Source organism: Neofelis nebulosa, chromosome 9 (assembly GCF_028018385.1).
Source record: "Neofelis nebulosa isolate mNeoNeb1 chromosome 9, mNeoNeb1.pri, whole genome shotgun sequence".
Taxonomy (NCBI): domain Eukaryota; kingdom Metazoa; phylum Chordata; class Mammalia; order Carnivora; family Felidae; genus Neofelis; species Neofelis nebulosa.
The window spans coordinates 78,457,167-78,469,484 of NC_080790.1; the positions used below are offsets into that span (position 1 = coordinate 78,457,167).

A 12,318-nucleotide genomic window follows, 5' to 3' on the forward strand; every position below is an offset into this window, starting at 1 on the left:
CTGAGGGATTTTTTTTTTTATTTAAAAAAAAATTTTTTTTTTAAACGTTTATTTATTTTTGAGACAGAGAGAGACAGAGCATGAATGGGGGAGGGTCAGAGAGAGGAAGACACAGAATCGGAAATAGGCTCCAGGCTCCGAGCTGTCAGCACAGAGCCCGACGCGGGGCTCGAACTCACAGACCGCGAGATCGTGACCTGAGCCGAAGTCGGCCGCTCAACCGACTGAGCCACCCAGGCGCCCCAACCTGAGGGATTTTAACAAAGCAAAAGCATGATGTGGCTGGCTGTGCATCTGAAGCCAGGTCACAAGGCTGGACAGTGGAGGCATGGGTCAGATGGGAGACAGCCTGGAAGGAGGCAGCAATTCAGGGGCGCTGTGACAAAAGGCGGAACTGTGTGAGGGTGGCGGGAGAGATGTCTTTTGCTGGGGAGGAGGAGCTGGAGGGGACTGCCCCTGGGCTTCAGACAGTGGGCACGTGCTAATGCCAACATGGAGACAAGGAAGACAGGAGAAGGTGGTCCTCCTCAGAAGGTGGTGACTTCTGTTTCACACACGTGGAACCTGAAATACTTGCCCACACAGATCTGGTGCTTAGCAGAAAAGTCTAGCCAACGGTATTGACTTGGGAGCTGCTGGCACATAGCTGGAGTTGCAGCCATGAATGTGGACAAGATGGGGTATCAAGTCAAGTTCTCTAGGAGGTGGACTCTGAAGTGGAGGTGAGCATGCAGGGAATTTATGGGAGGGGGGAGAGGGGTGCTCTTGAGACGACCTCCTGTAAGGATGAAGGAAGCAGGTTTGAGCCAAAGGGGAAATCCAGGTTGCAATGTAGTCACAGCAGAACCCGTGGTTGACCCTGCAAGGACCTCTGGAGCTGTCAAGGGCCTTCAGAGATATCCCAGGTCGAGGCAGAGGGACAGGCCACTGTGCCCCCAGCACTGGGCTGCTCCCGAGGAAGGCACCCAGCCCCAGATAAGGTAACCACCTTCAGCAGAGGCATCCTGGGGTAGACTGGCAGGGTGAAACTCAGCACCTGGGGAGGGGGAGCTGGAGTCCTGAAGCAGGGCCATATAGACAGAGCACCACAGCACTCAGCCCGGAAAGCTCCCTGAGACTGGGCCAAGTGATCACAGGAGAGGGACCGGGGCAGAATCCCCAGGCAAACTGAGGCTTGAGGAGCAGTGGAGGAAGGAAATGGATGACGGCGAGTAAGAAGGATGGGGCAAAGACGGGGAGGGGAATCAGGAGAATTAACACTGTGAAGTCAAGGAAGAAAATGATAAGCTTGTTCCTGAGGAAGGGCCATTAGGTCAGTGGTGATAAGGCAACTTGGCCACAGTGCCAGATGAAGTACATTTCCTCTACTTCTGGCTCTTTGGGTCACCCCTACCACCCCCCACCCCCCGCCCCATGCACACCCACTCATAAGAGTGAGCCAGATCCTCTTCAGCCACAACCCCTCACACTCCTGGCTTCATTGTGACCCAGTTTTCCTTTGCTGCCCTTTCAGCTCCAGCATGGCCCCTTGACCCCTAGACATGACCTTCATCCTGCCTCTTGTTCCTCCAGATTTTGAGACCTTCTGAAATTTCGAGGGTTTTTGGACCTTGGCTGCCTCCTTCTAGAATGTTCTGGCCTTGCCCACCCACAGAGCCTGCATGTCTGTTTTCTCAGGTGAGAACTTCCTATGACACTCTTGATCTCTGAAGAATCCACCACGGGGCCCGTGCGGGGGCGGGGGGGGGGCGGGGCAGGGTTCAGAATGCCTGTTTTGGGTGGATGGAGTAAGGGAGAACAGGGGAAGGGGAGCTCGGAGGTGTAGCAGGAGCTGGAGGAGGGGGTGAAGGCAGAATTGCTGTTCTAAGGGAGGAGATGCATGAATGCATGTATGTATTAAGGAACAGTCAGTAGAGAATAAAAAGTGAAAGGTATAGGAGTAAGAAGGGATAAGTAAAGAAGGTCTGGAAGGGATAGGACTGTTGGGGTCCTGACCATGGGAGGTGGGGTCGGGAGGAAAGGAAGGAGGTGAGTTGTGGGTCCACTAGGTGTGTGGGTGGAGAAGTCAGTGGAGAAAGAAGGGACAGTGCTGTCTGCTGGTGTTCAGAGGTTTCAGCAGCAGGAAGTGGTGATGTCTGGAATCTGCTGAGGGCCCCATGGAGGCTGGCCAGCGATTCAGAGTGGGTCCTGGTTAGCCAGAAGGGGTCAGGGGCCAATGCAGGGATAGGACACATGAGGCAGCACACAGGAAGGGAGTTATGGTGGAACACGGCGCCCAGGACATGAAGACAGCAGAGGCAGATGGACAGAGAGAACGAAGTGGTCTAGGACCTGCACCGAGCTGGGGGTGGGAGGGTTGGGGGCTGGGGGTGGTGCAAGGGTGGGTGGGGGGACATAACTCTCTACCATGGTACAGCCCTTGGCCCTACCCTGAGGGGAGCGAGCAGCATGGAAGATGAAGGAAAACAAGGAGGGTGTGGGGAAAGCTATGGTGTGCCTGCATGTGCTCTTATCCCCAGTGTTCAAAGACCTCAAGACTCTGAAGGCCACTTTCTCCCACGGCTCCGGCATTTAGCAGCCAGCTGCTACTTGCTGGTCAGAATCCGGCTGGTCCGGCAGCCTGCTCAAGCTGGTTTCATCTTCCTTTCCACTTTGGAGGCCACAGTTAAGCAGCATACACAGGATATCTAATAAATATTCGCGGGTGGTGAAGGAGGTGGGTCCCAGAGCCTGTGTACATCAGCTTTCAGTGGAGTGAAAGCAGCCCTTGGCCTCTGTCCTCCCCCTAAAAGGGCTGGCTCCTGGGAGTGTCTGCAGAAGTTTGCTCAGAACACATACTGGGGACCCTGCACAGGAGCTGGAAGGGCAAGTCCCCTCCCCACAGCCCCCTGGAGCTACACCAGAGGGGCCACAGTCCCAAGACTGATGCTCCTCCAAGGGAAAGCCTTCTCATTGGCCCCATTTCAGATGGTTGGCTTCAGTATTTACTTTCATTTTTCATGGTTGAGCTCAACTCTCCTTAAATTTACAGTGCATCCCTGAAGTCTTGGTCAACAAGATGGGGGCGGGGGGCCGGGGGGCGGGGTGGGGATGTGCATCACACAAATGTTGGTGACAGTTCTCACTTTGTGCTTAACCAGGCAGTAGACTAAGAATGTGACAGAATGCACAACGATACGCCCTCCTTCCTGGGGGTCAGTCTGGGCACCAAGCCCAGTGGGGCAGCCACCAGTGAGGGCAGAACAAGGCTGCCAGCAAGCTCCTGCAACATCGCCCCCACAGGGAGCAGGGGGTGGGGGGCGGGGGGCGGCTAACTAAAGACCACAGCCACGGTGTGGCTGTAAAGAAGAATTAGAAGCTCTTTCTGACCCAATTTGGAATGATTGCCAAAACATTAGTTGAAGTGAAAAGAAGGGCAGAGAGAACATGCACAGAAACACACACAAGAAATGGAGGCAGGCTGGGTGGCTGGTAGGGGCACATTTTAAATATGTGCTCTACAGTGCCTTTTGAATTTCATTCGGTTTGAAAGCTTTATCTTTTTAGGAAAATAAGATAAAATTTCTAAATAAACAGATGACACCCATCCTGCTGATGAACCCTCTTTAGGAATTATCACCCTAGTTGATGTGTCTGTTTGAAAGGGAGGTGAGGTTGTTCCATTGTATTAACTCCTGACATTTAAGGAACACTGAGCAAAGGCCCTGGAGCTACAACAACACCCTGTAAAAGACACGGATTCCTGAAATCTGTTTGATTCAACTAATAGGTAAATGACATCATAAATTTAGGAGATGATGAAGGTAGTCTCCAGTCTGCTGGGAAAGGTGGATCATGAAGACATAAAGAAGAGTTGGTGTTGGCCTCACTGGCTCTTCAGGGGTGGAAAAAATCAAGTTAGAGCCCTGTCTCCTACCTCCGAAAAATAGATTCCAGACGGGATTAAAAACCAATAGTAACAAAGTTAATGTAAGTATTGGGAGAAATATAACATAATATTTTTGTGATCTTGGGGTGGGGAAGGCCTTTCTTTTCAAGAAAGAAAGAAAGACTTAATTAGAATCAACCCTTTATATTATCCACATAACTTTTCTGTAAATCTAAATGTATTCTAAAATAAAATTAAAAAAAAACTCCACAAACTTCAGGTCACTGAAAAATATCATGCACAAAGGTTTAAAAAGGACAATGCACAGCCTTAGGAGAAAATACAGTTCTGAAGCATATATAACAAACAATCATCAATGTTAATAAGAAGATTGATTGCCTCATACAAAAATGGGCAAGAAGCATCAAGATATAACTAACAATAAAAGAAACACAAAAAACCACTGGCAATCAGAGAAATAAAAATTAGAATCAGAGTATGACATTTTTCACTCACCAGATTGACTAAAACACACAAAACTGAGAATACACAGTGTAGAAACATGCATTTTCATGTCCGTTGGTGGTATTCTCAATTGATACAGCTTTTTTTGGAGGCCAAATTTTAAACGTATATACTTTAGGACTGCAATTTCACCTCAAAGAGTTCATTGTATAGAAATATCTGCATAGATGTACAAAGCTTGTACCCTGGATAAATATCCAGAATGGAGGACTGGTTGTGTGCATACCATGAAATACTACGTGGCTATTAAAAAGAATGAGGTTCGTCATACACACACGTATACGTATGTAAACACACACATACGTGTGTGTGTGTGTACATATATATGTACACACACACATACATGAAAGTGAGAAAAACAAGTACATATAATATGGCCTGCTAGGAGCAAATGGGAAATTGGGGCTGGACAACATGGGGCCCTGGAGGCATTTGGACTCCACTGTGCAAACAGGGGAGCAAGGTGAGGGAGAGACACAATAATCCCATGTATCCACAGAGAGGACTTTGAGAGATGAACAGAGAAAATGCCACTACCACCACCCCGGTGACAGATGTGATAGGAAAACAGGAGCAGGTGGGACGGAGGTGGCTGTGACCCAGACACATACCTGTTCTCATGGAGCTGACACGGACAGGCAACCACAAACAAGGGTTTGGGATTTGGAGGGCAGAATGGACAGGATTTAGTGACGAACAGGGGTAACGAGCTGGCGATGAGAGAGACTTCCAGGACTACAATTTCTGACTTGTGCAATGCAGTGCACTAGCTGTTTGGGGTTGAGCAGGGAGGCTTAAGGCAGAGGTCAGCCTCCTGAGATCATATGGGAAGAAGTCCCATGTGTCTGGGCTTAATGCAAATGGCACCCATTGAAGCATGCTCTAGTACTCACACCTACAGGCCTCAGAGAGAGCTTCTAGAAGCCCAGTTCTTTCAAATATAGAGCAACAACTTTCCTTTCAGGACTGTGGAGAGGCCTCCTCTCTTTCAACCAGATTCACAGGCAGGAGATCGAACTCTCCAACTCAGGATTGAATCTGAGCTGAGGAAGATGGCACTTGGCACTCATCTGGGCCCTGGGGATGTGGGTCTGGATGAAATGCCAAGCCTGCTTCCTGAAGCCGCCCCTGAAGAGAGAGGTGCAGGGGGATGGCCCCAGTGGAGGGTTACTACAGAGGTGCCTATGAAGGCCGGGGGTCTTCCTGGCTCAGGGATGGGCAAGGAATACCCTGTGGCTGTAGCCTACAGTGGGGGGAAAGAAGGAGAGAAGAGACTGGGGCCAGGTCCAGAGAATGGGCCTCATTGCCCCAAAGGCTGAATTTGTTCACCTTGTTTGTTCACTCAAAAAAAGGATTTACAGAGTGCCGTAGGCTTGTCAGGCACTGTTTTAGATGCTGGATGATAAGAGCAGTGACTCCGCTAAGGGACTGCTCTCCTGGAGGTAACATAGAGGAGAGTCACTATAAATAAGGAACAAACAGTAGGAGAATTTCTGGCAGAAGGCCATGCTATGCATAAAATAAAGCAGAAAGATGAACTGAGAGTTTGGGAGAGGTGTGGGGGAGGGGTGATTAGGGGACTTCCTGCAGAGGAGGTCTGAGTGACTAGAAGGAACCCTCTACCAAGGATTGGGAGCAGCAGGCGGGCGCTGCAGTCGGAAGCTAATTGTATAAGGCAATTGTTTTGCTAATAAGATCATGTTAAGAAAATTAGGCTTTTTTTCCTTTCGTAATGAACTCATTAGTGAGCTGTATTTTTAGTTCTTTCTCCTGAGTTTTAGAGATTGGGCAGGAGGGGGAGGTTTGTTGGGACCGATGGGGAGGATTCTGGATCCCTACACCAGAGCCTGTTCCAGGGGAAGGGAGGAGTGTCAGAGGGAGGAGCCCGAGGTGGAGGAGCACCCACCTGCTCCGGGAGGTCACGTCCAGGAAGAACTGCACGAGCGCCAGCAGGTTGTGGTGGTGATCTGACACCTCGCTCAGGCTGCAGCACAGCTTCTGGAGCTGTGGGGATAGCAGGCATTAGGTGGGCTATGAGAGGGCCTGCCTTCCACCCTGACTTCCTCACCAGCCCACTCAGCAGGGAAGCCAGAAGTAAGATGTGGTCACAAAGGCCAGGGACTGGAGGGAGTGTTCCCTGGCATCCTGGTGGCCTCCAAGCCTGCTATTCCCATTGAGTGTACTCTAGGGGCACTTTAATCCCTAGTGACAAGGCTATGTGAGGAGGCTCAGGACCTTAGAGAAGAGGCTAGGGCTTTGGCTTTGGCTCATGGTACCTTCCTTGGCCACTCATGGATGTTCTCGAGGAGCAGAAGCAGAAGCTGCTGAAGATCAGTCTTGGGAAGCAGGCGAAGCCCCACATCCAGGCCAACTCGGCACAGCAGCTCAATCAGGCCCAGGAGGTCCCCATCAGTGTAGGCCCCTGGCTGGGCTAGGGCACACAGCGCTAGGAACTGGAGAGCAGAGAGAGTGCTAGGCCAGGGATGGCATCCCTGGGAGATGGGGCTGGGCAGGAGGGGATGGCATCATGAGCCCCTTGGCCATGCCAGGCAGGAGCTGAGGAAAACAAGCACCAAGGCCCAAAGTCAAACCCCCCACGGTGTACTCAGGGGGCAGGCCCAGGCATAGGGGGCTGTGAGCCCTCCACAGCATCAGTCCTGGTGGCTGGCACAGTGCCTATAATACAACTGCTGAGTAGGTCTGGATGGCGAGCAGAAATGGGTGTGTAACTCACCTTGTAGATGTAGTTCAGGCTGACATCCAAGGCAATCTCCAGGGGGGCGTCCTCCTGCTCACTCCAGTTCAGGCTAGTGCTATTTTTAAGCACCCTAAGGTAAGACAAAAGCAAAGGGAAGGAGATGGGAGGAGGTGGGCACAAGGGGAGAACAGAGGCAGAGAGGGGGGCCTGCTGTTGCTCAAGAACAGAGAGCCTGTGCATGATCCATTCAGCCTGGGACCCTGATGCCCTGTCTGTGTTGGTCATTTACTGCTACTAACAAATTATCCCAGAATACAGAGGCTCTAAAACAATAAATATTTATTACATTGTGCAGTTTCTGGGAGTCAAGAATCCAGAAGCAGCTTAGCTGGGTGGTTCTGGCTCTGGATTTCTTGGGAGGTTGCCCCCAAAATATTGGAGGTGGGCCTGCTGTCATGTTAGGCTGGAGTGGGCAGGAGGAGCTGCTTGCAAGCTCACTCCAAGTTCACTCATGTGCCCCAGGAGGCCCCCAGTTCCTTGCCACATGGGGCTCTCCACAGGGCTCCTCAACATGGCACCTGGTTGCCCCCAACTGAGTGATCTGAGAGAGAGGGGAATGCCAGAGACAGAAGCCGCAGTCTTTATAACCCAGTCTTGGAAGTGACATCCCATCACTTCTGCTGATGTCTATGGTCCACACAAGCCATCCAGACTCAGTGTGGGAATGAGCCACACCATATCACGGGAGTCTGGCTCCCAACTGCTGCCACTCCAGCTGTGAGAAATAAGCCCACCAACCCAAATCAAAAGAGGAATGTGGAGACTTGGAGCACAGTGAAGTGAGGCTTTAATCAACATTCTTGCAAGAGCGAGTGTTTGATGGACAGGCACACTCGGGGCAGTTACAGCAGACAATTTATCTCCTAGCGTGCAAGTCCCTCCCCTGGTTCCTCATTGGCTGAGTACTACAGAGGTTACAGACTTACCCGGACATCACCTATGCTCATGTAAGGCACAGAGTAGTCTGACTGGAACAAATGTATATTCCCTGAGGTGACACAGAGACTTTCAGTCCTCCTCCCTTTGTTCTTTGGTGCATGCTCATTGCAAAGTCTGTGAAAATAAGCCCTCTAAATGGAGAGGGAAAGAACCAGGAGGTGAAGTGTCTAAGGGTTTGGGATCCATTGTGGGGGTGGGAGTGGGGGTGGGGGGTTCATATATATTTCCAATTTGGTTGTAAACCTGTTAAGTAGACAGCACAGCTTTAATTTTGTATTTCTGAAAATGAATCATCTCTCTCAGATCGTCAGGCCTCCGGCTTTAGTTTTCTGGGACTTGGAGACCAGGATATCATACTCCGTTGCCCCAAAAGAGTCTTCTTCAAAGAAGTTCTTTGTCCATACAGGTATGGTGACATTTTGCATGCATTAAGAAGTATACTACATTGTAGCTTATATGGGGACTAGTTTCCAAAGTCAGCAAGTAATATGATGAAAGAATAAAAATTATCATTGAGAACTCCTCCAAAGGGGTTCACACTAACAGGCTGCCTACCGATAAGCCTAGCATGGCCAGTTTTCCTCTCGTGTGGAAACAAAGCTTGTTGAGCTGAGATGAAGTTAGAACTTAGGGTCATAAAAAACAAACAAACAAACAAAAAACACCACCACACACACACACACACCCCAAACCTCTTTAAAGACTAGAGTCATATTCAGGGTGACAAGGTCCTTACAGTGAGAGAGGCATCAATGGACAACAGAGTTGTACCACCTTTGCACAAACTTCCCCAGGCACATGCTCACTGGATAAAAATCAGAGCAAGATCGCCTCACTGATTCTGTCTCTCTGGTCAAATGTATACTGTTAATTGCTGCATACTGTTGAGGTAAGCTTATGACCAGGCTCCCTGTGCTGTCTCATCTACTGCTCTACTCTTATTAACTGGTTGGAGTTCCTGATAACAGCAGGCTCTCCACAAATGAAGATACTGATGACAGCAACACTGTTGGCAATAACAGGCTCCAGTGTAGCCACCTGACCGCTGACAAAGAAAAAGCTCCATTCCTGTGTGCTCCAGTGAAAAGTCTCTGCTCTTCTTTTACTTGGCACTGGTGCTGCTTATTCAAAGCGAAGTAGGAGAATTCCATCTCTAGGTGCCCGGGAAATTGATGCCAACAAAACAAAGTCGAGGGGGTGGAGGGGAAGGTATGACTGCGCTCGGCCATTCTTCCAGATTTTAGCATTTATTAGGGCCAGAGAATGGGTGAGGCTGGTGTTTGCACATCTGGGCACCTGCTGGGCCTGTGTCAGTATACAAGGGGTGCTCCGGTTTGCACCAGCCTGTGAGCATGCATGCATGGGGTATGGAAGCATGAGTGGGAATGCTTTCAGACTTCCCAAAGGATGGAGGCAGGCACAGAATTGACCGTGACTCTGCTGAAGAGGAACGGGCTTTCAGACAGTCTGGTGCCACCAGAGGGAGGAGGAGTGTGGAAAACGTGAGCTGGGGAGGGAAGTGTGGCTGTGACAAGAACCCTCTCCTCCTTGTGAAGCAACACCAATCTTCCCAAGTGGAGAGGGTGGCGGACAGCCTCACGGTGTGTGTTCCAGCATTTCCTGTGCCACCTCTCCTTGGGAACAGCAGGCAACAGAATGGGGGTCCCTGTTCCCTGCCTTTCTGAGGTTCTGATGAACCGCTTGTCTGAAATGTCTGCATCTGTGACTGCTATACTGGGGGTACAGCGCCAGCTAATCCCCAGGCCTCCATCCCCAGGTTCCCAGCAGGTGGCCACGGAGCACAGGCATTCACGGCCTGGCAAGCTCACTCCCCTCCTGAGTGGAGGGGTCCCACAACTGGACTCCATGAACAAAGTGCTTCACCATCCTGCCCCTCCCTTCCGCCCTGACCCCCAGCTGGCAGGGTTAGAGCTCAGCCTGTGGCCAGGACCCAGGAGCTAGAGCTTGGGTCATGGCGATGCCATTCTATACTTATTCAGTGATCGTAAGAGGGGCACATCTCATGTACTCCGACATTCTCAGCAGGAGCATGGTAAAAGAGCCATAGGGGCATGGCCACCACCGTAACCAAGGGCTATCCTGAAAGTGCCCAGTGGTCAGGGTCCCACCATGCAGGCTGTGAGTAGCGTGCTCTCCCCTAGGCCTGTACTACTAAATCAAACTGGACCTGCTGTCCAGTCTTTATGGGCAAGGTCAATGCAGTAAAGGGAATTCGATGCTGAGCTAACGGGAAGGGAGAGAGAAGTACATTTTACCTGGGTTGAATTACACTGTCTCAAGACGGCCAGCGACCAGCCTCCTGCACACTGGACAGGATGCTCTTTCAATGGATTAACCATCAATTAGTTACCCATTTGGCCTCTGCACCAGGCTGCCCTTTCAGAGAACTAAGTCGATGAAGGTTTCTGGTACCAGGCTACGGTAGTTTGGTGGCCAGTCCCGTGTATCTGGCTGGGACTTTCAGATGGACTTTGTAACCTGGGGAGCAGCCTTGGAAAACCAGCCATTGCTACCAAGGACCTTCCCTGCCTTCCCAGGTGAGATTGGGGCACCTGACGAAGAGTGTCTGTACAGCCGGGTGGCACCAGCCCCCTCAAACTCTTGCTTCTGCTTCCTGGTCAGTGTTCACGCTCTGGTCCCTCTTCTGCCCTTGTGTCCCCACAGATCCTCCTGATTCCTTCCTCCCCAGTCTTGTCATATGGTCCAGTGGCAGAAGGACTATATCTTCCGAGAGGAAATCTTGAAGCATTCGAAGAGATGGTGATGGGTTTCAAGGAAATCTGAGATGAGGAATACATGGTGAAAGACCAGTCTTCCTCACAGTAACTAAAAAGACAGTCCAGTTGTGGGGCCATGTGCAGAGACATCCTAACCCCTCATTTCCAGTCTTGGCCACTACAGGGGCTCTGTGGGTGCCCCGGAGGAGCCGCAGAGCATCTGTTCTTCTGGAGAGCCCTAGATTGGGACATCCCTGGAAGTCAACAGAACAGTATGTGATGTGGAGCCACTTGGCATGGGATGAGCCTGAGCTTGGTCAGGAACAGGACGAGGAGGACAATGGGGACAAGGCAGACTGCCCTGATGTTCTTCTTATGGCCCATGTGTCCATGAAGGGTGTCATACCTTTGGTGGAGGAGACTCTAGAACCTTCATAGTGCTTCCTGAATAGTTTAGAAGAGCTGTCTTCCAACCCTATGACTCCCAGAGCTTCCCCAACTGCAGCAGCTAACCAGCAACCCAGGTAACCCACCTGAGCATCTCTGCTACTCCACATCTTGGGGATGTCATTGGACGGGTCTCCAGGATGTGTCTATTTGCTTTTCAAAGGGAGACTGTGTTCAGGCAGAAAATTCTCCCTAGGCTGAGTGGCTGGACAAGCAGTCCAGCCAGTTCTTATAGGGTCACAATAGGGAAATCACCCCTGAAGCCACTGGCCAGATCCTCAGGCCAGTTCTGAATCCTCTGTGGGGAAACAGTGCCAACAGTGTGAGGCCCAAGGAAAGAAGTAGGCTGTCCAAATGGTACGTCTGGGAATGTGACCATGCAGCTCTGGCAACACTCTAGGACAACATGGCTTTGCCTTCCTCTTACCCAGGGCCAACTGCCTGGCAATGCATGCTAGGGGTTTGTGTTCCCAAGGATTTGAGGTGGCAGATTTAAACAGCCATAGTTCTAATGCCCATCTGCCCCCTGTGGCCTCCAAAGTGGATGGATCTGTCCTGAAGCTGAAGGAGCAGGAAGCCGTCAAGCTCAGGGGGAAGGGAGAAGGGCGGGGGAGAAAGTGGCTCTTTACAGAGTGTGTAGTAAATTGGGTGGTTATATGCCTCCAGTGGCACCTCTCACTTTCCAAGTGGATACCAAGTGCTCATCACAACAGTTAGAAATAGCTCTTCTGAACTCTTCAGGCTCCCTAGGCCCTTCCCCCAACCTGCATTTGTTTTTCCAAGTGTAATTCTTTCCTCGACTCATTCTAGAAGGTGGTGTGATTGAAGCTCTGTGTCGGGGAAGAGGCAAGATATGGAACTCCACGGGAAGGGAGAGGGGCAGGAGCGAGGCAGGCTGGCACATGCACAGGGTATTTATAGCAGAGCGAGTGTGGTTTGGTCTGGTTTGGTTTGGCAGACAATTACTAAACACAGTTGTGGAACAGGTTCTTAAGGAAGCTTGGGCCTTCCCCGAGTAGGAACACCCGCCAGCCTGCAACAGC

General features: G+C 50.9%; 1 protein-coding gene across 5 annotated transcripts in view; it reads right to left on the bottom strand.

Moving 5' to 3' along the window:
* FAM178B (family with sequence similarity 178 member B) overlaps positions 1-12,318 on the bottom strand; it is a 115,535-nt gene that overhangs the window by 32,959 nt on the left and 70,258 nt on the right. For all 5 annotated transcript variants that reach the window (XR_009248703.1, XR_009248702.1, XM_058684334.1 and 2 more), the window contains exons 10-12: positions 7,128-7,221; positions 6,670-6,846; positions 6,300-6,397 (exon numbers count right to left, since the gene is read on the bottom strand). Coding sequence is in view for 3 of the 5 variants with exons in the window: in XM_058684334.1 (XP_058540317.1) it covers positions 6,300-6,397; positions 6,670-6,846; positions 7,128-7,221 (369 nt within the window). In the remaining 2 variants the exon portion in view is untranslated. The remainder of the gene's footprint in view (positions 1-6,299; positions 6,398-6,669; positions 6,847-7,127; positions 7,222-12,318) is intronic.